Below are 27,257 nucleotides of genomic sequence, written 5' to 3'. Positions count from 1 at the left end.
AGTTAATTCTAAGGGGTATCTAGGTGGCACAGTGAATAGAGCACCGGCCTTGGAGTCAGGAGAACCTGAGTTCAAATCCAGCCTCAGACACTTGACACAAAAACTAGCCATGTGACCTTGGGCAAGTCACTTAACCCCAACTGCCCTCCCCACAAAAAATTTAATTCTATTTATTTTAGATCAGAGTCCTAGTCTGGGATGGTCTACCTTTCAATGAAAAACAAATCACTTTTCCAAGGCTCATAAAAAAATCTCCTTAATGTGTTCTACAATTTTGCCAAGAATAGAAGTCAAGTTAATTTGATCTACAACAACAAACAACATTCCTTTTTGAAAATCTGAAAAACATTTATCCTTCTGCAGTTCAATTGTACTTCTTCTGTTCTTGAAAATCTATCAGAGCTTGCCAAGAGTGTTTTAGCAATTATATCTGCCTGTTCTTGCCACATTCTAGGATAAAGTTACCTTGGATCTACAGATCCAAATTCATTAAAGACCATCATATGGGTGCTGTTTCCCCATTAATCTTTACATTACTTGCTACTGTTATACTATTCTTCTTTACTGAAAGGTCTTTTTCCTTGGAAAGGAAAACAAAAAGCAAATAAGTATAAATTCAGGTTGTTGTCTTTTTTAACCACCCTCCTATAACATTCCATCTACTTTAAACAGTGGTCCTTGAGCATAACTAAAAAGAAAAGAAAAGAAAAGATAAAAACAAATAACTACCTCCCCTTTTTATTGCCTTTCATAATCCCTGTTAGGCCTCGACTCATTCCGGATTTTAGCATGTCTCAGAATTTTTATAGAATAGTGCTCCTGTTTCCTGTTCTTTCTGAGATACTAATTCTTGTTTCTTTCTATATATACCTTTCTAAATTCTGACTACACCAGTCAGCTCCCTGGTTCTTTCAGCAGAATGCCTTCTTTCTCACTAGAATTATCTCTGCTTTTGTCTTTAATTTTTCATTCTTGAGATTTTGCTATTTCTCTTGGGGTAACTTCCTACCTGTCCTTTTTATGACGTTGAAATTTATTCTCCCAAAGACTAGAGTACAATTTTCAAATATCCTCACATTATACAGAAATTTATGCTACAGTAATAATTTCCCTAAGGTTCTTGTGTCCAATTCAGCAACCAGTTCCCCATTGTTGCATAAAAAAATCAGGTCCAACTAAATGCCATTATGCAATATATAGTGGTCAAAGGATATGAACAAATACTTTTTGAAGGAAGAATTATAAACTATTAAGAAGCATATAAAAGAATGCTACAGGGACGGCTAGGTGGCACAGTGAATAGAGCACCGGCCCTAGAGTCAAGACCTGAGTTCAAATCCAGCCTCAGACACTTAATACTTAGAGCAGAGATTCCATTGCCAGGTTTATACTCCAAGGATGCCATTTGCAAGAGGAAATTGTCCATATACACCAATATACCAAAAGAAGCACTTTTTGCAATAGCAAAAAATTGGAAACAAAGTAGGTGACCGTCTCCTGGGGAATTAGAACCAAATCATGGTAGACTAAGGTTATTAAGCTGTAAGAAACGAATATGGTAAATACAGAAATACATGAAAAGAACAACATGAAATGCTATACAGTAAATATGCAGAGCCAAGAAAATATCATGCACAATGACTACAACAAGGTAAATAGAGACATCACCAAAAAAATCCAAAGTGTATGTTGCAAAATTACAAAGAGCAAATATGGCTCCAAAGAAGAGATACAAGAAGAAACCTCTTCATCCTACTCACACTTCAGTGGTCAGAGGTCCACAAGTATGGCACACTACACATATTTTTAGACTCTTTCTAGGTACTGATCATTTATGTTGATTTTTTTCCTCTTTTATATTCTATTTTTTTCTTTAAAAAGTTATTTGTTATATATAAAGATTCTTTCAAAGAGATTCACTCTCAACCAATCTATTACTATCTATCCCGACTCTTCCCATGTCTACCCACAAATCTGCAACAGAGATCCACCAGACATTCCAAGAGTACAAGTGGTGGCTATCCACTTGTCATCCCTTGCTCTCACCACATGACCACATCTTTACTACCATACAAATCCCATGGGGCAATTTTTACTTCTTCAATGGTTCTCAGTACTACAGTATGCTCACACCATGTGCCTCTCCATTGTTCTCTGTGTGATATGCACCTTTAATTCTTTAGAAACTGTAATACTCTATGTCTAGGGGTGAAGGCATAGTAGATAGAACAATGGGTCTGGAGTCAGGAAGACCCCCCAGTTCAAATTTGGCCTCAAACACTTACTATCTGAATGATCCTGGGCAAGTCACTTCACCTCTGCTTGCCTCAGTCTCCTCATCTATAAAATAGGAATAATAATAGCACCCGCTTCTCCTTTAATCTTTACAAGAATTAAATGAGTTAATATTGTAAATCACTTAGTACAGTGTTTGGTGCTTAGCAAGTGCTATATAAATGTTATTAATATTATTATCTTGCTGCCATAAAGCAACCTCAATACAATATTAACTACTTCCAAACTATCTACCTACTCTGTCACCTACAATAAAAATTTTATGACTCACCTATACATGAATCTAGGGAACCATCAAACATGGCATTAGCAGGAAGTCAGGTTTTATTCAAACAAACAACATTCAACAGTGAATCACATCATTACAATTTTGCAATTGAATGTAAGATATAGCAAATGTAAGATCCCACTGTGCTTATTTCTTGTTGATTATGAAAAAGAATTTGGTTCAGCAGAGCAAAACACTGTCTGAAGGATCCATGTCCAATTAGGTATTTCTCAGCAATACATCAAAATCCTTCAAGATTCCATGAAAGATCTAACATCAGAAATAACCATTCAAAGACCCTGTGAAAACTTCTATGCACCTCAGAAAGATAATACAAAGAGACAATGACTTGGGCCCAGAGTTGAACAGGAGAAAAAGAAGCTAGATCTGAACTGCCTAAAGGAAACTGTAAAACTCTTTTGAGGACCATAAGCTTCCTATGGAAAAAAGGAATTTTTTTTAATGCCAATAAATTTTACCTATGTTGCTGTATAGCAAAGAGCTCAGGAATATGACAATTTCTTAAGAACTAAAGGAATGTACAGGGGCATCCCCAAATCTTGGCATAGAATTCAGCTCTAGTTTAAAGCTTTAGCTTAAATCTGGGCTAAGGCTTTTGGGGATTCCCTTATACAATCCAATCATTGCTATACATTTAATGTTTTTCTGAAGCCTTGGGGAAAAAAAAAACTTTCTCAAATCTACTCTAAAAAGAATCAAATATACCTGAAGGTAAAATGAGAAAAGGCTGGAATATTTATCTCCACAGAGCATAGAGATATTATTTAAGGACATAAGGACAAAACTGTTTTCATAATTCAAGAAGTATTTTGGTAAGGGCTTATTAGGATATCTTAAGTTGTTATGAGGTGATATAAAGTAAAACGGATTGTCAAAGCAATTAACTAAAATATGAAAATCTAATCAACCAGTCCAAACTTATCTTTTAAAAAAAATACAAATTAGACTGGAATTAGAAGCTCACCTAATTATCAGTGAGACAGCTTTTAAATATTAACAGTATTTAAGGGGAATAATAGCTTGGAGTACATCTAGATACTTAAAAAATAGAAAGATAAAATAGAATTCCAGCATAGTGACTCTGTAACTTTAACTGACCTCTTAAAGTCATATACAAATAGAGGACTCCATTTCCTCACCACTCTCTGTCCCTGATTGGAGGGTAGAGCCATAAAGTTCAAAACCTCTATTTAAGGAAAGAGTCCAGATGAGAACTCATTTCTCACCTAGCTGCACTACTTTGGGTCTTCTCTGACTTCATCATCTCCTCTAGTTGGGTACCTTCCCTAAATCCCCCACCACCACCACCCTACTTTTCAGCTTCTTTCTATGTGGCAGTCTTCCCCCATTTCATTGCAAGCTCCTTGAGGGCAGGAATCGTCTTTTTTTTATGTATTTATTTATATCTATGTGCTTAGCACAGGGCCTGGCAAATAGTAGGTACTTATTAAATGGTTACTGACTGATAGTATTCCCCCAAATGAAGGCTCTCTCCATCAAAGATATAAGAACAGTTGTGCAGAAGGAGCTATCCTTCAAAATAAATAGGAGTCAATTTCAAGGCAAAAATTCCTATTTTTGAAAGAAAAGAAAAAGAAATAACTTAGTCTTCATTCAATTAAGCTCATAAAATCTTGCCAAACTGCTTCCTTACCCAAATATATTAATATTACTAAAATTAAAAAAAAAACACACAAAAACAAAATTAAAAAAACACACCCTAGGATAATATCAAATACTATATTTTACACATTAAAACACATTCTCTAGAGTAATTTCCCCTCAACATCAATTTTAAGAGAAAAGATTTAAAGCTCTAAGAATGCAAAAACTAAGTGTGTGAATAAATACCAACAATTTTTAACATTAAGACTTAATATTTTTGTTGTTTCTTCTATATCTGAATGTATTTTCAATGCCTCAAATCATGCTGGACAGAAAACAAAATTTAAAAACAAAAACTTTAAAAATATGTGTAACAGGATATGTAACGTGTCATGAGATCAGACTCAATGTCCAGAATCAAAATCATGATATCAAAACATTTATCTTATCAGTTAACTCAGGCTATTTAGCCCTTAAATTGTTTAGGGGTGGAGGAGCATAAACTATTAAAAGGCAAATTTAGGAAAAATCTGAGAATCTCAGAATTGCAAAGGAACTTATAGGGTTCTTTCCATAGGGCAGTCCTCTCTGTACCAATCCACACCCAACATCAAGAATTCTCTCCATAGCACAGATAAGAAGTCACCCAGTTTTTAATAAAGACCTCTTTGGGAGGGAAAACACTACATCCTGAGGCATAAGTCCCTTTAATTTTTGAATAATTCTAATTGTTAAACTGTTTTTCTCCAGTATCAAGCCAAAATTTGCTCCTTTGTAATTTATACTGTTCGCATGTTTTCCTTTCAAAGGAAAAGAAAACAGAACAAGTCTAATCTCTCTTCCAATAAGAAATTTTCTAGTTTCACTTGATCAATCACATCAATTGAACAGGATGAACTACATTTGTGCATGTAGAGATTTTTGTCTTAGCAAAGAAGATAGTGGTGGGCAACATCTAAGTCAAGTAAGATGAAGAGAAGTGGAAATGAGGGAACTCTCCAGAATTGATCTAATTTTTTTCAGTGAAAAGATTTTCAGCTCAGAGCGCAGGGAAAGGAGGAGTCATAGGAGGCTTGAGGAGCAATACAAAATTGTGGAAAAGTCACTATATATATACACACACATACACAAAATTAATGAATACAATAAATATAAAAAGAATGACTTGCCACAATGAAGGTTCAGTTGATATTATGTAAAATAAATTAATAATGAGAAAATGGGACTCATTGGAAAAAAAACCTGAAGGTGGGAAAGATTTAAGGCAAATGAAAAAGGATACAGTAGAGTATGAAGTGAATAGAGTGTCACAGAAATGATGAACATGAACATGGACAGACTTCAAGAAACTGTAGACAACAGAAGGGCTGTGGGGTCACAAAGAGTCTGATATAACTGAACAAGTCAACAACAACAACTAAAACAACAACAAAATAAATTTGCAGTGAAACTAGTCAACACAATTTCATTATTTTTTTTCAGCAACATGTTTGTAGAAGTAAAGACAGTGGATAGAGAGAGTAATCCAAAGGTAAGGCTAGAAAGGGCAAATTTTCTGATAGATAAAGGGGCAATTAAGAGAAAACAAAAGTAGAGCTAAACTAGTATACCAAGGAGTCAAGACAGGGAAGGGAAGAATGGAGCCTGTGCAAAAGTGATATCGTGGGAAAGAACTAAGGGATAGAGGAGTTGGAGTTTGGGGCTACCAAGCAGAGGGAGGGGTGGAATGACAACATATAGTGACCAGATATAAGAATTTCAGAGTTCATGATGTAAGTGGAATACTTGTGAGTAATGACAAGGTAAAGGAAATTATTACCTTGGGGCACAGTGGATTGAGTGCAAAGCCTGGAGTCAGGAAGAATTGACTTCAAATTCCATCTTAGACACTAGTTGTGTGCCCTGGAAATTCATTTAACTCTGTCTGCTTCAGCTTTCTCATTCATAAAATGATCTGGAGAAGGAAACGGCAAGCCATTCCAGCATCTTTGCCAAGAAAACCCCAAAATGTCATGAAGAACTGACCATGACTAAAAAGACTGAACAACTTCCAGACTCCAAGTCAAGTACTATATCCACTTAACTGCCTTAAAAGAAAACATTCTAGTTGCTTGTTTCTTAAAGAATATTTAAGTCCTAATGACTAATCTGAAGTTAAGTGACTAGCCAACCTAAGGCAGGCAGCAAGAGACCAGCACTATCATTAAATCCAGCCAAAGGTGTATGGGATGATATGCTAAAATTTTAATTCTCATAATTCTTTATATCTAAGCAAAGTGGGGAACCTATGGCTCTCAAATGTGGCCCTTTTACTGAATCCAAACTTCACCGAACAAATCCGTGGCTTAAAGGATAAACTACAATTAATGGGAATGGTGAAGTTGAATGGTAAAGAGAAACAGTTTCATTAGAGATATGATAAGCAAGTTTAGTAATTTCTCTCTCCTGTCTGGGCGTAAGTTTTCTCATTTTATAAATGAAATCTGACTAAATGGAATTCTTTTTTTAGGCATTAGTTAAAATGGATGTCCACTGAAGTCCCTTCCAATTCCAAAATTTAGATAATAGTGCATCCTTTTTGCCATACTATGAATCCAAGAAATACTTTCTACTTCCAATAGGCATATACATTAATTACTTAATATTATTAATTTCATCAAGGAATCTCCCATATTACAAAAAAATAATATTAAAGAGCAATCAATTCATCAATAAACTAAGTGTTCACTAGGTGATAAGGGCTGTGCTGGGAAGACAATGAAAACAAAAAAAGACAGAAATGAAAAAATAGTCTGTAGTAGTACTGTTACAGATTTATAAATGAAATTCTATAACCTTTCTTTGTCCTATTCCATTAGTGGTATTTATTTAACCCACACATCATTAAGAAATGTCTATTAATATAAGATAACTACTACATAGTGTCAGCTTTAATCTTTAACTACTTCCAAACTAAACAACGGCTGCCACCTTGTGGACATATATTATTAGATAAACATATCAAAGAGAGAGGCAAATTCAATAACTAATATTTTCTAAGACCGCTGCCTCTCAGTGTGTTTTGCAATGCTTTCCAGGGGAATAATGAATAATTCGCATTCAGTTTTATATACTTTGTTTTAATTGTGCAGTCAGAATTCCAATGATAGTTACTCTTTTCCTGATAAAACAAAGCCATTTTAAAGTATATAACACATTAAAAAAAAAAAAAAAACAGGAATAACAGAAAGGGCAGAGCGAAGATGGCCAAGTGATGGAAGTACTGTGCTAATCTCCCCTAGACAAACTGCTCTAAATAAATCTAGAAAATTCACCAGATCAAATAATGACAGGGAAATCCAGAAAGTCATTTGTCCAATTCAATTCGGCATAGGGAAGGCAGGGGGCTCTGTGGATACTTGGCACCAGGGTTGGATCAGCACATGCCACCCACAGAGCACTCCAGTGCTCAGGGAGCTACACATCTGGGCAAAAGGAGGTCCTAAACCTATATAGGACTCCACCAGACCCATACAGGGTGACTGTGACACCGACAGATGCAAACTGGGGGGCGGAGCCAAGATGGCAGAGTAGAAGCACAACCTTCCCGCTGCTCCCGCTTCCACCTTCCACAATCCATGTAAAAATGGGACTCTAAACAAACTTTGGAGCTGCAGAACCCACAAAATGACACAGAGAAGCTAACCTCCCACTGAGGACAGCCCGGCAGGCCGGCAGGAATTGGCCAGCACAGTGTTCTGGGAGCCGAGCCCAGCCCAACGCCAAGGCTTTAGCCCCAGGGTGGGCCTGACCAGCCATGGCCAGAGGGACTCCAGATCAGCAGCAGCTGTGGCCATTTCCAGATTTATCAACACATAGATGAGAAGGACAAAGTGAGAGGCCAGTGCTGTCTGGATTTTGGGACCAGTAAGTGGGAGGGCAGAGCTTTTACCTTGGGGGCGAGAAGCCACTGAGACACCCACATAGCCAGCCAGTGCCACGTGGCAGCTTCAGCTCCTGGCCTGCAGAGTGTAGGGGGACCAAGCACCAGTCTGAGGGGTAATTGCTCTTGCTTTAACCTGCTTGGATCTGGATTGCAGTCTAGGGTGGAGGTCCTGGGGTGTGTGTCCAGCTGTGTGGAGACCTCAGAGAGGGCACCCATCTAATACCTCCGGCAGCTGAGAAAACCCCAGCGTTTGGGACAAAAGCTCCCCTGTCTGGTGGCAGAGTCCTACTGTGGCAAAAAGCCCAAAAGTCAAGTCATTGAGTGGCAAAATGAGCAGGCAAAGGAAACAAAGCAGACAGGAGATTCCAACATTACACTCCTACTTTGGGGACAAAAAGGAGCAAAGCATGGAACAGGAGGAAAACAGTGAAGTCAGAACTCCTGCACCAAAAGCTTCAAAGGAAAATACAAGCTGGTTACAGGCCATAGAGAACCTTAAGAAGCAGATAAGAGAAGTGGAGGAAAAATTGGGAAGAGAAATGAGAACAATGCAAGCAAATTATGAAATGAGAGTCAACAGCCTGACTGCGGAAAATAATACTTTAAAAAACAGACTGACTCAAATGGCAAAGGAGGCTCAAAAAGGCAACGAGGAGAAGAATGCCTTAAAAAGCTGAATTTGCCAGATGGAAAAAGAATCTCAAAAGCTCAATGAGGAGAATCATTGCTTCAGAATTAGACTGAGGCAAATGGAAGCTAATGACTTTATGAGAAATCAAGATGCTGTTAAACAGATCCAAACAAATGAAAGAATAGAAGGCAAAGTGAATATCTCATGGGAAAAACCACTGACCTGGAAAACAGATTCAGGAGAGATAATTTAAAAATTACTGGACTACCTGAAAGCCATGACCAAAGTAAGAACCTAGAAATTATCCTCCAGGAAGTTCTCAAAGAAAACTGCCCTGATGTTTTAGTACCAGAGGGCAAAATAGAGGTTGAAAGAATCCACCAATCACCTCCTAAAAAAGATCCCAAAAAGAAAACTCCTAGAATAGATGCAAATTGGCAGTCCTGTTTGCCCACTACCCAGTTCCAGGTCACAGATCCTGAAGAGACTAAGAAGGAGACCTGCACAGGAGAGTAGCATTCTCAGAGTGGGGAGGCCCTAGGTACATACTAAGAAAAGAGGAAGTTCAGAAGGCAGCAGCAGCATGAATCAAACTCAAAGTCTGAAGAGGGACTCATTTCCAGCATCTAAAGCAGCCCACAGAACAAAAACAAAGGCAGAAAACTCAAGACTGAAGGGGAGTCTACAATTCTGCCACTATGAACCAACAGAGCTTTCCAGCTGGCCGATGGGGACTGCATCCAGCAGTATTCTCCTCTCGCACAGACACAAACCCAGGTCAGGAACTTGGGGAGCTCAGACCAGGAGAGCAGCAATTATATTTTGCCTTGGTTCAGATCACTTAGGGAGTACCGAAAGGTTGCAGGTCCCCAGCCTATCTCTGAAATCCTAGAATAACACAACACTCAATAGCCTAAGAAAGCAATAACAGGACTAACCTAGATCTTTGCTCTAGAACTGTAGCAAAAGTCCAGCTCCAATATCTAATCTGAAGTCAGGAAGCAGGCTGGAAAAAAATGGGCAAACACAAAAGGAACCCAACCATAAAGAGCTATTATGATGGAAGAGATGCTTAAGACAGAAACACAAAAGAGAATGACTATAAAACACCTACAAGCAAAAACTCAGAGAAAAACATATCCTGGGCAAAAACTCAACTAGAATTACTGAAAGAGATAGAGTTTTTAAAAAGTTTAAAAATGTTTTATAAATGGAAAAAAGATTGAGAATAAAAATTGGAAAAGAAATTAAAGATATGAAAGAAAGAATTTAAAAGAGAACAAATAGCACAAAATGCAAAATTTTTGCCCATGCAAAAAACTCCCTGAAGCAGACTGGGCCAAATAGAAGGCAATGACCCGATGAGGAAACAAAAAAAATCTTAAAGCCAAAAAGCTGAAAAAATAAAAGTAGTAAAATATCTCATAGAAAAAATAACCTGGAACACAAATCAAAAAGAAAAAAATTAAGAATCACTGGGCACTGTGACTAAAAAAAGAGAGCCTAAACATCATATTTCAAGAAATTTTAAAGAAAACTCCCTAGATTTCACAGAACCATAAAGTAAAATGGAAACTGGATCCATAGCTCACCTCCTAAAGAAAAAAACAAAAACAAAAACAAAAACAAAAACAAAGGAAAACTCCCAGGAAATCACAGGAAAACTCCAGGGCTTTTAGGTCAAAGAAAATACACATCAAGCAGCTAGAAAAGAAAAATTCAAGTACCATGGAATCCCAGTCAGAACCACCCACGATTCAGTAGCCCCTACTATAAAGGAGTGGAAAACTTGGAATACAATATTAGAGAAAGCAAAGGATATAGGCTTACAGTCAAGAATAACCTACATAGCTATATATTCATACATATACATACTTACACATATATGCATACACACACACACACATAGGTATGTGTTTGTGTGTGCGTATGTGGTATAATGCTACCAGGGGAAAAAAATGAACCTTTAATAAAATACAGGACTTCTAAACATTCCTGATGAACTGATCAGAGAAGCAAAGAGACTTTGAAATTCAAACACAGGAGTGAAGAGAAATATAAAAGGCAAATATGAATGAAAAATGATAATGAACTAAACAAGGATAAACCGCTTACATTCAAATATGATCAAAGATGATGGGATATGATCTCTTCTGAACCCTACTGTCACTAGGGTCCACAGAAGGAATGTAATTTAGACAAGGCCTAGGAGTGTTATCTGATATGTCTCAATAATCTTAAGAATAGAAAGAAAGGGAAAGAGGAATCCACTTGGGGAGGAGGGAGTGATGAGAAAGTATCTCATATAAGCAGAGTGTACAAGTAGATTTGTACACAATCAAGAAGATGGTGGTGGTGGGAAGAGTTAACACATAAACCTCACTCTCATCTGAACTAGCCAAAAGAAGGAAGAACACAGGGGCGGCTAGGTGGTGCAGCGAATAGAGCACTAGCCCTAGAGTCAGAGGACCTGAGTTCAAATCCGGCCTCAAACACTTAACACAAAAACTAGCCGTGCGATCTTGGGCAAGTCATTTAACCCCAAAATTGCCCTCCAAAGCAAAATAAAAAAAAAAAAAAAAGGAAGAACACATACAGAGAGTTGAATTCAGAAATGCATGTCAATCATCATGAAAACAGGAAGCAAAGGGGAGACAGAGATAGAGGAATTAGAGGAAGGATAGATTAAGAGAAGAATTGCTGCTACATGCTAAACTCTAAGGATGTACAAAAATATTTATAGCTCTTTTAGAGGTAACAAAGAATGGAAATCTGAGGAGATGTCCATGAATTGGAGAATGGATGAATAACTTAAATGAATTTGATGGAATACTACTATGATGAACTCTGTATCACTCTTATCAGCGTAATGACCAACCAAGACTCTAGAGGCTTCATGATAAAAATCTGTTGCTCACCTCTTCGTAGGGAGGAGAAAGACTCAACGCAGAACGAGACAGGTATAATTCTGCCCACAGCCAAGGCAGAAATTTGTTGTGATTGACTATACATGTTTATAATGAGCTTTGCTTTTCTTTACATTCTCAACCAGGGATGGAAAGCTGAGGTTGTGATGGAGGAATGGGGAAGATCATGGCTAATTAAAACAAATAAAATACTTTCTAAAAAAATAAGACCATCAAAGACAACATCAAAGTAATCCAATGGTAACTTATCTCTCCTAACTAAAGAAAGTTTTCACTGGTTTTCTTATTTTTAAAAAGAGTGGAAAGTAAGCATTTCTAAGATGTTATCACAAAGTTAAGTATTTGGGAATGTGGAGGGGCAAGAAAGAAAGACTGCTGACACTGTACTTTAAAACTTTGATTTTCATTTTATATTCATCTTTTTGAAGTCCACAGCTTTTAGTTCCAAAGGGAATTAAACTTTTTTTAAATTATTACTACCCTAATAACTGCCCTCCTTTTCTGTCAATAAATGCAGATATAAGAGCTTCTCAAAACAGATATGACCTTCTGTTAGTCCTAATTTAATCCAATATTAAAAGAGAACAGGGTCCTAGAATATGAAGCAAAGCAATGATTTTTCAAAGTTATTTAGGTTATTACTCTTGGTTTCCAGTATCTCATTAAGACAACAGTTTGGCTAAAATCAACTTGGTTCTAATTAGGAGACCATACTTTCTTCTTAATATGATACAGTCCCCTAGTGTAAATTCCTCAGCAGGATCACATTTTAACAGTAACAAAAGTCCTTCTCACGACATAAAGCTAAAATAAACCCAAGATCATTTAATTTTTCAGTAATAACAAAAAAGAAAACTTAACATGCAATGAATTTCATTCTCCTCTTTGAAAATACCAAGAGATTTCTTGCTCTACCATTTTCTAATCAAATACCAGAGAAGTGCTGTTCTTGCAATAGATCAAGAAAGAAAATAATTTTTTACAAGATCAAAACCAATTCAGACTAAGCTCATGTCAGTTACCAAAATTCATGTCCACTGTAGGAGGGCTCTTATCGGCATTTAATTGGTGCTGGGGTGAACTCAATTAGTATAGGTTAAATTTGGATCATACCTGATGTGTACTATAATCTGACTTTCATGAGTAATATGAAATATATGGCTTATTTTTTAACTGTTTTATAAGAAAATTCTTTTGATTCTATGTAAATGGAAATATGTGAAATTTCGTAGATTTCTTACATTTTTATGAAAACTATTGTTATTTTTACTAATGACATAGTTTTACATACCTTAGGTGATATTAATTCAAGGTACTTTCAACACAAGATTAAAGATACAACTTTATCAAGATACATATAAACTAACTGAATGATAAATCTGTTACTGACTTTCAAAGATTAAGATACAACTAGAGTTGATGATGGAATTAGAATTGTGGCTTCATATGGCTTATGTTTAAATGTCAGTCACTAAAGCAGATATGTACATTGATCATTTCATGAAAAAAGTTTACTTTTTCCCATTATGTATAAGAAACAATTACCAGAATAATCAAATCCAGTTATCAACGAGATATTGTTAATATGAAGAAACCAAACAAATGGCCTTGAAAAAGGAAATTATAACAATAACATGAGGTTTTCCAAAAACATTTTGAAAAGGCATTGTCATACTAAATATATAAATATACTAAACATACTAAAAATATAAACCAATGATCTTTGATATGCTCTTACAAAAAAGAACAGAGACTGTATCCTTCAGGTACTTCCCCAGGGATGCAAAATGCTTACCTGGAGACTATGCTTGAACCATTATAGAGGTCACTAGCATAAGACAAGGTAGCCAAGGGTCGAACTGAATTGTATCGAGTGAACTTGGAAAGGCATTCTTGAAACTCATCCAACTGGCTTGCAGTTCTACTGTCATCTAAAATGAGATAACAAAGAGTTAATGGAAAAATGTAGAAATGATCTGGAAATAAACAACAAAGTAATATCCATTTTATAAAAGGCTAACTTAAAGGTTCATAAACTATTTACTGGGCACAGGATTTAGTCAACTACTATCCAAAAATTAATTTTGTGACCTCTTACTCAGCACCTCTTAAATACAATTTTATCTAATGAAAATTAAGCCTCTGTGGTACCAATGTAAAACTATTTCACTTTCCTTTTTTTTTTAATTAAGGAATAACTTCCTTTATATGTCAACCAATAAATTTTTGAAAATGAAAACCTCTCTTGGTCTACATCAGGTAAATAACTTTATTAAAACTAAATAAAATTTTCAACAGGAAAAGAGTATCAGAAGAAACACTTGTTGGTCTTAAAAAACATTTTACAAAGATTATAGTTATGATTATTTGTTTTTATTCCCAAATCAGGCTTCACACAATTTTATTATAAATAAAAAATGAAGTTTCCTTTCACATCATACTTTTTTGAATGGTCAATTTAATGGGAGAAGTTATGGAAATTACAGCAAAACAGTGATTGTTAAAAGTCAGTATTTAAGTGACTTTCAAGGAATAGAATAACACACACATACACATAGTCTTGATAGAAAGAAAATTGAAAACAATGGAGCACAATATCCATCTGTACATTTATTCAAGATATTTTTAAGGATTAATTCAGCAGGCTATCCATGCAGGTATATATATCACGATCTGGTAAATAGCAGTTTTCAACCATTTTATTTTTCTAGAATGAATGAATAGTTAAAAACCTGAACTAAGCCTACATAAATAGGTGGTAAATGTAACAACTAAAACTGGCTGTGAAATGGAATTTCTCTTAAAGTTTCTACTGGCAAAATTAGCTATTCTTTTAAATAAAGGAATTGGCCTTAATCAGACTATTATCATTTGAAAGTATATTTACTGAAACTGTCTCTATGGTAGAAAATCTAAAACTTAGGAAATTGAAGCATACTTGTGAAATTCCAAATGGCTTCATTTGCTAATAGCTATTAAGTTGGCTAGAAATAACTACTTAAACAAAGGGGTAAGCTATCTTGGAAGGGGGTGTCTAAAAGGAAACACAATTCAGTAATATTTTTTTCTATTCTAAGTATGATGTAAGACCATGTTAGGTTTAAGCTACAATATAAATATAATTCTATAGAGGGAGATATGGAAATGCCCAGCTTTTGTCATAAGCTTGCTGTTTGTAAGAAAAAGGCAGGGACCTTTTTACAAAATTATGCATAAGTAGCAACCAGAGTACAACATCCAAAGAATGGCTACACAGAATGTTGTAAAATTCAATGTCAAATATGTGGCCTTCAGACTCAATACTTGATGAAGGCAATTAAGCCAGAGTAAAATTAATTGGGAATTACTAAAAAAAAATGTAGGTAATATGGTTTTTTATGTTAATATATACCATCCACAGAAATCTTCATATAAAAGTTTAGGATTTCCAGGGAGGTACTCAGCAAGTACAAAACTGAATTCCCTATTTTTCTTACCAAACCCTCCCCCCTCTTCCTAGCTTCCTCATCATCTTCCTAGTCATCCAGGTTTGCAACCTCATTATCCTTCTTGACTTCTACTCTTGTTCCCCCTTCCTTATCCAATCAATTGGTAATGTTAAAAAGTACTGCTGATGTTATCTTCATAACATCTCATTACTCCTTTGTTCATCTGACTCTACCACCATCCTGGTACAGGTTCTCATCATCACATGCCTGGGCTATTGCAATAGCCTGCTAGCTGGTTTCCCTGCCACCAGGCTCTCTCCCTACTCCAGTCCATTCTCTAGTCAGCTGCCAAAGTAATCTTTCTAAAGCCTATGTCTAACCATGTCACCCTTCCTCCTCCCCATTCAATAAATTCACCTGAAGGATCAAATATGAAATTCTTGGTGTGGTGTTCAAAGGTGTTTATAATCTACTTTCCTTTCTAGTCCTCTTACACTTTACACCTTAGTATGTATTTTGAAATCCAATGACACTAGCCTCTCTGCTATATCTCAAATAAGCCACTATATCTCTCAAGTGGCATTTTCTCTGGCAGTACCGCCATGATGTCTGAAATGCTTTCCTTCTTGATCTCCACCTTGTCATCCCTAGCTTCCTTCAAGACTCAGTTAAAATTCTACCTTCCACAGCAAGTCTTTCCTCACTCCTCTTAATTCTAGTGCCCTCTCTTAGTTAATTATTTCTAATTAATCCTTTATATAGTTTGTACATGGTTGTTTACATGTTGTTTCCCCCAGTAGACTGTGAGCTCCCTAAGATCAGGGACAGTGTTTTATCTTTCTTTGCATCTCTAGCAATTAAAACAATTCCTGGCACATAACACGCACTTAATGCTTATTGACTGTATATTTGTACCAGCTGCCCCGACACCTAGAATGTTTACCCCCTTCACCTATATCTTTTAAGAATCCTTGGCTTCCTTTCAAGATTCTCTACAGGAGAACCTTCTGGTCCTCACCTCCTAAATACTGGAGCATTCCTCTCTTGGGTTTGCTTCTCTTACTCTGAACAGAACTTGTATGTACCTATTTATATACATATTGTCTTTATCTGTCATAAAAATGTAAAATGTTAACACTAAAGCAATGCAATAATCAATCAGCACACAAGCATTAATTCAGCATCTACTATATGCTAGGTAATGGAGATAGAAATACAAAAGCAAGACAATCAGAGGCAGAATACTCAATAAGTTGTTATCCTTCAAGCACTAAGTTCCTAAGGAAAGAAAAATTTCAAATTGGGGTATAATTTTCACTTCAACCCCATAACAATGAAGATGATAATAATGATAGCATCTGACATTTATTCAGCCCCTTAAGATTTATAAGAAAAGGGGCAGCTAGGTGGTACGGTGAGTAAAGAGCTGGCCCCAGAGTCAGGAGGACCCGAGTTCGGTTCTGGCCTCAGACACTTAACACCACACAAAAAAACTAGCCATGTAACCTTGGGCAAGTTACTTAACCCCAATTGCCCTCCAAAAGGCAAAAAAATAAAAAAATAAAATGTCCGCTCTTTTAGGGGCGGCCAGGTGGCTCAGCAAGTAAGAGCACTGGCTCCAGTGTCGGGATGACCTGGATCAAATCCGGGCTCAGATACTCAGCACCACACCCAGAAATAACTGGCCGTGTAACCTTGAGCAAATTACTTAACCCCGATTGCTTTAAAAAAAAAAAAAAGATTTATAAGACACTTATTGTGTGGCCCTGGAAAAGTCACTTAACCTCTGCTTCCCTTAATCCAGTAGAGAAGAAAACGGCAAACCACTACAGTATTTTTGACAAGAAAATCCCACAGACAGTACTGGCACACTATGGTCCATGGGGTAATGAAGAGTTTGTAACACAACTAAATGACTGAACAGACCGAACAATAATGAAAAACAAAAATATTTTAAAATTCTATGTAGACATCTCATTTAAGCCCTACAAAAATCCTATAAAGCAAGTACTGCAATTATTATCATCACTGTTTAATATATGAAGAAATTGGGGCTCAAGGGTTTAAGCAAATAGACAATGATCAACGAGTGTCAGAGGCAAGAATTTGAATTCAGATATTTATTCCTCCAGGCTCACACTCTTGATAACTATGCTATACTGACTCTCATATAAACTCAACATGTTTTTATTAACAATGAAGAACTTCAATTATTTGGACTACTGCTAGAACTCCTGGAAAGAAGTAGAAAGGCTAATAATGGGATTTCTATTAATGATAATTTTATCCTTCAAAAGATGGAGGAAAAAAAGAGGGGAACGTCTATACTGGATCTAAATTTCACAAATAAAAGAGACTTTATATAAATATATAATAAAAGAGATCAGATGGAAAAATAGGAAGCTTTGGAGAAATGGAATACTAAATCTTAGAAATGATGACAGAGAAGAGAAAAGCCAAGGAGAGAACACTAAGCATCAGAAGAGAAGGGGGGATCATTTTCAGCCCTCAAGGTAAGCTCTCAAGACTGAAATTCAAAAGACAGAAAGAAAAATAAGTCCAATAAGAAATAGGGAATCATCTAAAAACAGGCTGTGTGGTTACAAATGGAAGTCAGTGACTAACTTACGTCTTTTAAAAGATACATTAAAAAATAAAAACAATGCCAAGTAAAAAAAGATCAATACAAAAACATTACAAAATCCCTCCAGAATAACATCAGAACAGCCCAAGTTCCTAATGAGCCAAGATTGACAAGGAACAGCAAAGGGGGTAATAAAGTTTTTGTTGTTGTTCTACTTGATATAAAATCTATACTGAAGAAAGGGGGTCGATTAAAGAATGAATACAAAACAAGTCAGGTTGAATGAGATAAGAGATAAAAGAGAAATTACAGAGATTCCCAACTCATATTTTCCTTCTTTTTTCTATTGAAAAGACATCATTGTTGGACTGGATAGGACAGGATAAAAATGATATACATCTCAGAATAGAAATATATTAAAATCAAAAGGAATATAGGAAGATAAAAGGACAAGGATTGGGGAAAGATGGCTCCTAAGAAGGAGAGCAGAATAGATAGGGACAAATTCCTATGTTGGAGCAAGAAACATAATGCAAGGATTAAAAGAGAAAAAAGAAAAATCTTACATCAGGACAGAGAAAGGGAAAGAGAAGAACTGCAACAGAGGAAACACAGGTTCTTTTATTTATAGATCACAAATGTTAAATGAAATCTTTTACCACCTTCTTTTGTTTCAAGAGGGATAAAGAAACAAAGATAGGACTCAGAACAAGAGGATAGGATAGAGAGAAGTACAAAATTAAGTCATAATTTTGAATTTAAATGGCATGAACTCATCCAGGAAACAGAAGAGGACAGCAGAATGGATTTGAAAACAGAATCTAACAACGTCGTTTACAAAAACTCATTTGAAACACAAAGATTCACAGAGTTAAAGTGAAGGGATGGAACTAAATATACTATGCTTCAACTGAACACCAAAAGGCAAATTCAGCAACCCTGACTTCAGACAAGGTTATAGTAAATGTAGATAAGATAAAAACGGAAAAGGAGGGAAATCATATTATACTTAAAGGCACCATATTTAACAACAACAACCAAAAAGACAACAACAACGCATAATATATTTATAACTAATAGCATCTCAATACCTAAAGAAAAAAGTTCATTGAAACAGGGAGATATGGATAGTAAAATTATAATAGTCAGAAACCTTGAGTTCAGGCCTAGACAAATTTCATCGAAAGGTAAACAAGAAAAAAGTTAATGACCTGAACAGAACATTTTAAAAATTAGATATGATATATATGAAGTGATTATTGAATTATTAGCTGTACATGGCAACTTAACAAAAATTAACCATGTGTTTAGGCATAAAAAAACTCAACAAAAAAATGTAGAAAAGCAGAAGCACTAAATGCAGCACTTACTGATCACAAGGCAGAAATAATTAAATTCAACAGAGTCCTTAAAGAAAGAGCACAAAAGTGATTGGATCCTATGCAACATCATACTAAAGCATGGGTGATTCAAAGAACAAATGACATAAATGATAGAAAATTTCATAAAAAAAAAAAAGACAGTAGAGGGTAAAGCTAAGATGATGGAACAGCAACAGGGACTCACCTCAGCTCTCCCAAATCCCCCCCCCCCCAAACAAACTTAAAGTAATGCCTCAAATGAATTCTAGAGCAACAGAACCAAAAAAAAGGACAAGGTGAAACCATTTTCTAGTCCAAGATAACTTAGAGGTTTGGTAGGAAAGGCTCAGCTCACTGAGGTGAGCATGGAATGTAGTCCAGCACAGCCCAATGCATGACAGTACAGCCCCATCCCGACAAACCAGCAGCAGACCTTGGGGTGGCTACGGAATGGGTGGCAGCTTCCAAAGTTCTGACCCCATAAAATGTAAAGGGGTCAGACAGGGATTACAAGGGACCCTTTGCTGGCAGTGGATATAAGACCCTGTTGCACATGGTTCCGGGTCACAGTCCCAGGGTGAGGAAGAACACCAGCACAACAGACAGTGGATCTGGATCACAGTTCCAGGGCAGAAAAGGGTCAATCACAGATCAGAGCAGAGGTTGGGACAGGAGTCACTGCATCTCTCCTTAGATCATACTATATTGTAAGAACTGAAAATTTACAAACCCTAGAATTAGCTTTGAAAATAGTAGTACAAAAAACCTGAAACTTGGAATAGTGTGCTCTCTCAAGTTCAGGAGCACAGCCCAAATTTAACATAAAGTTAAAAAAAGTCAAGAAATAGGCTAGAAAAATGAGGAAACAACAACAACAAATAATAATAATAACCTGACGATAAAAAGATACTATGGTGATGGGGAAGATTAAAATGCAAACTCAGAAAAAGAAAAAAAGTTCAAAAGTGCTACATCCAAAGGCTATATACAGGTGTAATATTAGCAAGAAAGGGAGAAAAAAAGTGTGGCCTTTTCTCTTATTCAAATCATAGATATTGCTAACTTTTCCAATCTTCAAGTATAGGGTAGTTTAACATTTTATATTTTACATTCTAAAGACTTAAATGGTTATGATTAAATTTAACTGAAAGTCTGAATACAAAAGAACATTTCAGCAATAGTTCCTCTCTAAAAGAAATATTCCAGAATGAAAGAATTTTTAATGAAAACTAATAATATAAAACACAAAGGTAGACTAAGGCAAATAAGCAAGCTGCACCTATAAAATTTGAGTAATTGCAAAAAAAATAGTATTAGTAGTCTGTAAATGGCTTTAAAACTAGTTTTTAAAGTGTTGTACCCATGGATGTATCTAATTCAACAATAATTCAGTAAACATATACTGAGTACCTGCAATGTACGATGCCCTGTGCTAGACACAGTCTGGAGGTGCAGACAGCTGTCACAACCACAAAAGTTCAGGTTTAAAGGTGAGTCAACTCCAAAAAGAATTAACCAATCAATTAATCTATCAAAAACACATATTAAGTACCTACTAAATGTGAGGTACTATGGTAGGCTAGGGGTACAAAGAATGGAAGTATCTCAACTCTCAAAGAGCTAGAGAAAAAAAGAACATATGTGATTATGAGTGGGAATGCTGCCTGCTTTCCTTTCTTCTCCCTTTGATTCTCTAGATCTGTACCCCGCTCAGAAGCTCGGTTGTTTTTTTAAAGGAACAAGAAAAACTATTTTATCCATTTGTCCTAATTTAAAATTTAAAGTCTAGGAGATGGAATTCATTATCGTTCAGGATCTGACCCTAACATTATGACTACCAGATCTTTGCATTTAGCCTTGATCTCTCTCTCCTGATCTCCAGTCTCATATCACCAATTGATTACTGGACATTTCAAACTGGATGTTTCATAGGTATTTTGAATTCAAAATGTCCCAAAATAATGCTCTCACCTCTACTTTGGATTATAACAAGTTTCCTTAACTGAGGTCCCTGCCTCCAAGTCTCTCCTCTTTCCCTATCCTCCCTACTATTGCCAATGCGATGGACATTCTTAAAACACAGTTCTGAACATGTCACTTGAAATAAAACTACTCTCCTTGGTTTTTACACCTCTTTAAAACTTGGTTTTAAGCCTGCCTTTCCAGGGTCACTCCCATCACACAGAACATTTCTTATCCCGTCTCCATGACTTTGCACACTTTCTTACTTATGTTAACATGTTTCCCCCAATAAAAAGCAAACTTGAAAGTTTGTTCTCATTTTTGTTTCAAAATGTTTTTCAATTGGTTGGTTAATATACCTTTTCTTCCTTAGGGAATCTTATGCTTTTCACCATTTTTCATATACTGAGTTGCACATAACATAAGGAACAAAGAGGGAGATGAAAAAGAAACCAGAAGAATTTGCTACTATTAGATATTCTGGGAAAATATTAAGAGGAAGATATAACTAATATTCAAATCAGTTTTTTACATTATACTTATATAATTAAGTTTTGAAACTTGGTACCTATATAGTATCTATCACATATAATTAAGATTACTGAACAGAAAAATTAAGTTTCCTTTTAAGCAAAATGTACATTTTCTAAAAGGATGTCTTACACAGAAAGACATTTTAAATATATGTCTGACTAAATTCACTTTACTTCCTCAACCAGAAACCATGCCCTAAGGAGTTTTAATCCTTTCATCTCAGAAACATCCATTGTGAAGATCAACTCTCCTGACTGAGGATGCCTCAGGTGGCCCACTACTTCATAGAAGTCCTCTACTACCTCTCTACTCACCAGCCATCTTCTATATGGCCTCATCAACCATCCCTAGTCAGTGGCCTTCCTGTTGCATATCTACCTCATCTTCAACATTCTAGCCATCCTTTGAGACCCACTTCTTCCCAAAAGCTGTTCTTTAATAATACCAGTGCTTACCAGCTTCCCTCTACTAACACTTCTCTTTCATTAACTATTGTGACATTCCTATCTTTCAGTAACCAAGTATTTCCTATCTTTTAACTTCTCACTTACACTTAAAACTTCTAAAGCACAGGGATCTCTTGTTTATTATGGTTGCTTTATTGACCTAAGCACATGGCAGCTATTCATAAGATTAAAAAATGCTCATGGCGATGACTCAGAGATACAAGACGAGGTCCTTTTATCTAACTTCATTATTTCAGAGGTAAAAAATTCAAAGAATCAAGCAGGTGAAATGACTTGCCTGGAGTCACACAGGTATTAAGGGCAAAGCTGGGATTCAAATTTAGTTTTTCTGGCTAAAATCTAGAGTACTTTTCACCATACCATATGCTTGCCTATTAAAAACCCTCTATTTTTACAGATGAGGAAAATTAGAAACAGAAAAGTCAAAGAACTGAGATTTCAACTCAGGTCTCCTAATTATCACTTCAATACTAAAAAACAAATACTATACCCTTACTGCTTCCTCACATCCCATCCCAGTATTGGCCAATAAAATTAGTAAAAACAAAATAATTTTATTTTTAGTCAAAAAAGATTCATCATCAAACATCTAATATGAAAATTTTCCTAATGCATGATTCGTTTTTCCATGTATGAAGGAAACTGCAAAAATGTGTGAATTGTTCAACTATTTATAAAAAAATTGTGGCCAATAGGGGGAAAAATAGATGAGACTTGAAAAACAAAAACATTTACTATTCATGTAATTTTGATCAAGTCATCTCAGTTTCCTGCATCTCAGTTTTCCCATGAAGAGGTTGTGGCCAAAATGATCTTTCAAGTCCCTAACAGCTCTAGATCTTATAACCCGTTAAAGCACCATTAAAAATCAATTACAGGTGACAGAGGAATATAATGAGAGGAGACAGGGAGAGACAGAATGGGGTAAATGACCTCATAAAGAAGAGGCAAGGGAAAATGGTTACAATGGAGGGGAAGAATAGGAAGCAAAAGGGAATGGGTCAACCTTATTATCATTGAATTTGGCTTGGGGAGGGAATGAAATACACATTAAATAGGGTATCTCACCCTACAGAAGAGTAGGGCAGAAGGGGATCAGAGGGAGGATGATGGAAGGGAGGGCAGGCTGGGGGGGAGGGAAGTTGGAAGCACCCACTTTTGAAAAGGGACGGGATCAAAGTAGAGAACAGAACAAGTGGGAGGTGGGATATGAAGGAGGGAAATATAGTCAGTCTTTTACAATATATCTAATGTGTTATTATTGTTTTGCATTAGCTACACATGTACAACCTATACTGAACTGCTTATCTTCCCAGTAAGGTTGGGTGACATGGGAGGAAGGGAATGAATCTTTAATTCAAAGCTTTAAAATCAAATGTTTAAATATATATATATATAAACTATTATTAATACTATTTTACATGTAATTGGGAAATAAGATATACAGGCACTGGAGCATAGAGATCCACCATGCCCTACTGGAAAAGTTGAAAGGGGTATGGAAGAAACTATGGGAGAGAGCAGATTGGAGGAGGGGATATCCTGTGGGACTGCTATTTTGGGGAGGTGGGTAGGGGAAAAACAGGGAGAAAATTTGTAACTCAAAATCTGGCAGAAATGAATGATGTAAATCAGAAGTTAATAAAGCATTTGAAAAATGGGGGAAAAATCAATTACAGTTCTTTTTCTTCATTTTATTTTACTATAACAGAACTCTTCTAAACTTCAGTAATTCTCCATTAGTCTGTTTTCATATGCTCTACCAAATGCTATATATATAAATTTTTTATTTCAACTGAACCTCAATGTGATTTCTTTTCTCTCTACTTTCCTTCCAAATGCTTTGGCCTTAACCACATATCTTAGTAGCATTTATTACTAACTTACTTCTTATGATTTATGGTGGAAAAGAAATTTTCAGGTGAAAACAAACATAATTAAGAGGATGAAATCCTACTTAGAATTTTGTCAGGTGATGATCAAACTGGTATAAAAGTTACAAGGAGCTGAAAGGATTATTCAAATTCATCAACAGACCTTCTACAGACTAGCTTTTTGCGTATGTTGTAAAATAACTGTGCATCCTAAAACATAAGGAATTAACATTCTCTCTTTAAATCAGCTGTTTATTCAACAACAAGGTTACCAGGCCCCAATGTTTTTGCCCTTAAAAAATTGTTAAGTCTACCCTCCAAGAAGGTATACTCTAGTAAAATATATTAAAGTAGCATAAAATAAATTAGCCTAGCCTATAGGGTTAAGTGTTTGGTTATAATGTATAGAGGGATGAGCCTGGAAGTCAGGAAAACCTGCATGGAATCCCTTCTCCAGTGCATATTATTTCTATGATAATAAGAAAGATGTATAGCTTCTAAGGGTCACTACTCTGCCCCCAAGCAATTCCCAGACTAGAAATTACAGATAAATTCTCAATTTGAATTTGCATAAATAAAGGGAGATTCTACAAAAGGGAGTTTCCTATACTGAAAAAAACACAAGTCTAACCCCTATCAATGTATCACCACCACTATGACCACCACTACTACTACTACTACTACTACTATTAATAATAATAATAATAATAGAGTAACTCTTCTTTTTTCTGTTTTCCTATCTCTTATTTTCAGTGTTCTGCCATTTCCAATAGATGAACATCAACATCATGCAGACAAATAAAGGAAAAAAGTTAACAAACGTTCACTGGAGGGAAGAATGAAGGACTTGGGCCACTTTCAATTTGTCACCTTTATGATAAAGTTCACAGACATCTGGCAGAAGCAATGGGTTCAGGTTTAATTCCTAAGCAGCAAAGAAAGTTTTTCATCACATAAAAAACTTTATTTCAAGCAAACCTATATGCCATTACTGGTTACTTCCTTAAAATCATAAGAAAAGATATATGCATAATGTGCGTGAGAGACTAAAATGAAGGGTGGGTAGAGAGATCTGTGATTTCACTGTAGTGGGAACTCCTGTTGAATAAATGGTTTCTTCCAATGTAGACGGACAACTGCTCTGCAATGTTTTAAAGAATCACCTAAAGAAATGAGAGATGGAATCTAAACTCAGGTTTTTCTGACTCTGGGACTGGCTCTTATTCATTCCACCAGAGCTATCCAACACAGGGCTCACTCCAAATTGCTACCCAAACCAGGTTAAAATGTAACTGGGAAATAGCAAAATAAATAAAATACAACACAGATAATGTTCATATGTCATTTCCAAGTCAAAATGAAGCCCACTGGGATCCTTAGGTCTGGTGTAGTGGACATTTCTATTTCAGTTTGATACCACTGCCCTCAACCATTCTGTTTCTACCTACATTCATAATAGCCATATTCTAGGATGTTTCAAGGGTTTTAAACAGGACTACTCAAAGGAAAATTTAGGTCCCATTTCAATGACTTCAAAATGGTAGGCAGAATTAATCCAGAAAATCCAGTCCAAGACAACTTATTATGAATGAGGATTTCAGTATCCTGAATATATTAAGTATATTTAAAGCTGAGTGTAATACCCTTTCATTTTTTCTTATAGATGAGGAGAATGAGCCTCAGTACAGTTAGGGGCCTACACACAATTACACAGTTTAGTGTCAGAAGGCAAGATTTTAACTGAAGTCAAAGGCCATGTTGACTCTTCAATGACAATAAAGGAGTTCTATTTTTGCTGGGCATATATGTACTTATTACTGCTTTTCTTTCACATTTAGTAGTTTGCTTCTAATGACTAGAAACCTCCCCCCCAAAAAAATTTTTTACCTGTCTTTTCAATCTTGTTTCAAATTACTTTCCCCTATAGTCTTCCCTAGTCTCTAGCTATTGTTTAAGCAGGCCTCCATGCCTGAAATATTCTTATTCTTCATCTATCCCCAGAACTTGGCATGGAATCTGGCATTTAATAAAAGCATAATAAATGCTTGCTGATTAATGATCTATGCTTGTTGAAATTCTTCTCTTCCCAGAAAACAAAATGTAGGCACTCCTTTCTTCCAATTAAATCTTTCTGAAAATTATTTCAAGTAACTGTCTGATTTTGCATTAAGAATGTGCTTAGGGAGGCTAGGTGGCGCGGTGAGTAGAGCACCGGCCGGAGTCAAGAGGACCCCAAGTTCGGTTCCGGCCTCAGACACTTAACATCCACACAAAAAAAAAACTAGCTGTGTAACTTTAGGCAAGTTAATTAACTCCAAGTGCCCTTCCCCGCCTCCCCCCCCCAAAAAAAAGAATGTGTTTAAACTAGTCTTTTTCATCTCCAACCTTAGGGAGTATTTTTCAACAAAACAGGCTTAACAAAATTGCAAAGCTCATCTAACCCTTAAGCACTGATATTTTAGGCCCAAATGGAAAATGTACCTGAGACCCGAGACATCCTTGTAGAAAAGTAGCACTGCTCTAAATCCTCAAAATGAGCAGTGAGGCGTTTCCGTCGTGATGCTAATGTGCTGTTGTACCACGGTTGCTTCTTTGTCTGAAAAGGGATGACAAAGGACAGATTTATTTAGAATACAACGCAAACTACATAAACCAGTATTCACCTATGCATTATTGCTAGTAAGTTCATCCTTATGCTTGGATTTTAAAACAAACAATTAAAATAACTATTCAGATTCACCAGTGGCTTTTATACTACATTGACCAAGTATGATATTTTATCCATTAAAAATGTAAAATCCTCTGTAAGCATATAAGCTCTTTGAAAGTAAAGATTGTTTTGCTCTTTGAATTTGTACTGCTAGTGTCTAGCAGTGTCTGGAAATAGCAGGGACTGAATATTTTTTTTAACCTGTGTGTGAAAGACTAGTAGCAATGATAAAGGTAATGACATTTCCATCTATGATTCAAAATCTAAACAAAGACTATCTGAAGTCTGCATTACTCAAAGTAAAATGCAAGAAAGAATCAGCAAACTTTCGCAATAAAGTAAACCTGAGAGTTGGAATCCAGTGTTTGATTTGGTGGCCTTCAAGTAAGCACACAGACACACACAAACACACATACATGCTTCAACAACACACAAATCACTTAAAACTTTAAAAAATAATTAATTCCAGGTGGCAGTACAGCACAGAGAGGAAGCTGGCCTCAGTAACAGGAAGACCAGAGTTCAAAGTTTGTGTCTGACACATATTAGCTATGTGACTGAATAAATCTTCTAGGCTATTGGTAGAACTTGGTTCTCACTTAGAGCTTCCTACATAATAAAATCACAAGTCCAGACCCTATGTTTATTAGGAGAACCACCTCAAA

General features: G+C 36.0%; 1 protein-coding gene across 9 annotated transcripts in view; it reads right to left on the bottom strand.

The window, feature by feature from the left end:
- Positions 1 to 27,257, bottom strand: part of COP1 (COP1 E3 ubiquitin ligase) — a 248,876-nt gene that overhangs the window by 111,207 nt on the left and 110,412 nt on the right. For all 9 annotated transcript variants that reach the window (XM_069065516.1, XM_069065509.1, XM_069065507.1 and 6 more), the window contains 2 exons: positions 26,364 to 26,478; positions 13,468 to 13,603 (listed from right to left, as the gene is read on the bottom strand). In XM_069065516.1, the coding sequence (XP_068921617.1) occupies positions 13,468 to 13,603; positions 26,364 to 26,478 (251 nt within the window). The remainder of the gene's footprint in view (positions 1 to 13,467; positions 13,604 to 26,363; positions 26,479 to 27,257) is intronic.

Source organism: Petaurus breviceps, unplaced genomic scaffold (assembly GCF_028583685.1).
Source record: "Petaurus breviceps papuanus isolate PSGF00001 unplaced genomic scaffold, PetGlider_PUasm1.0 90692, whole genome shotgun sequence".
NCBI lineage: Eukaryota > Metazoa > Chordata > Mammalia > Diprotodontia > Petauridae > Petaurus > Petaurus breviceps.
This window is presented reverse-complemented; position numbering and strand designations above follow the sequence as displayed.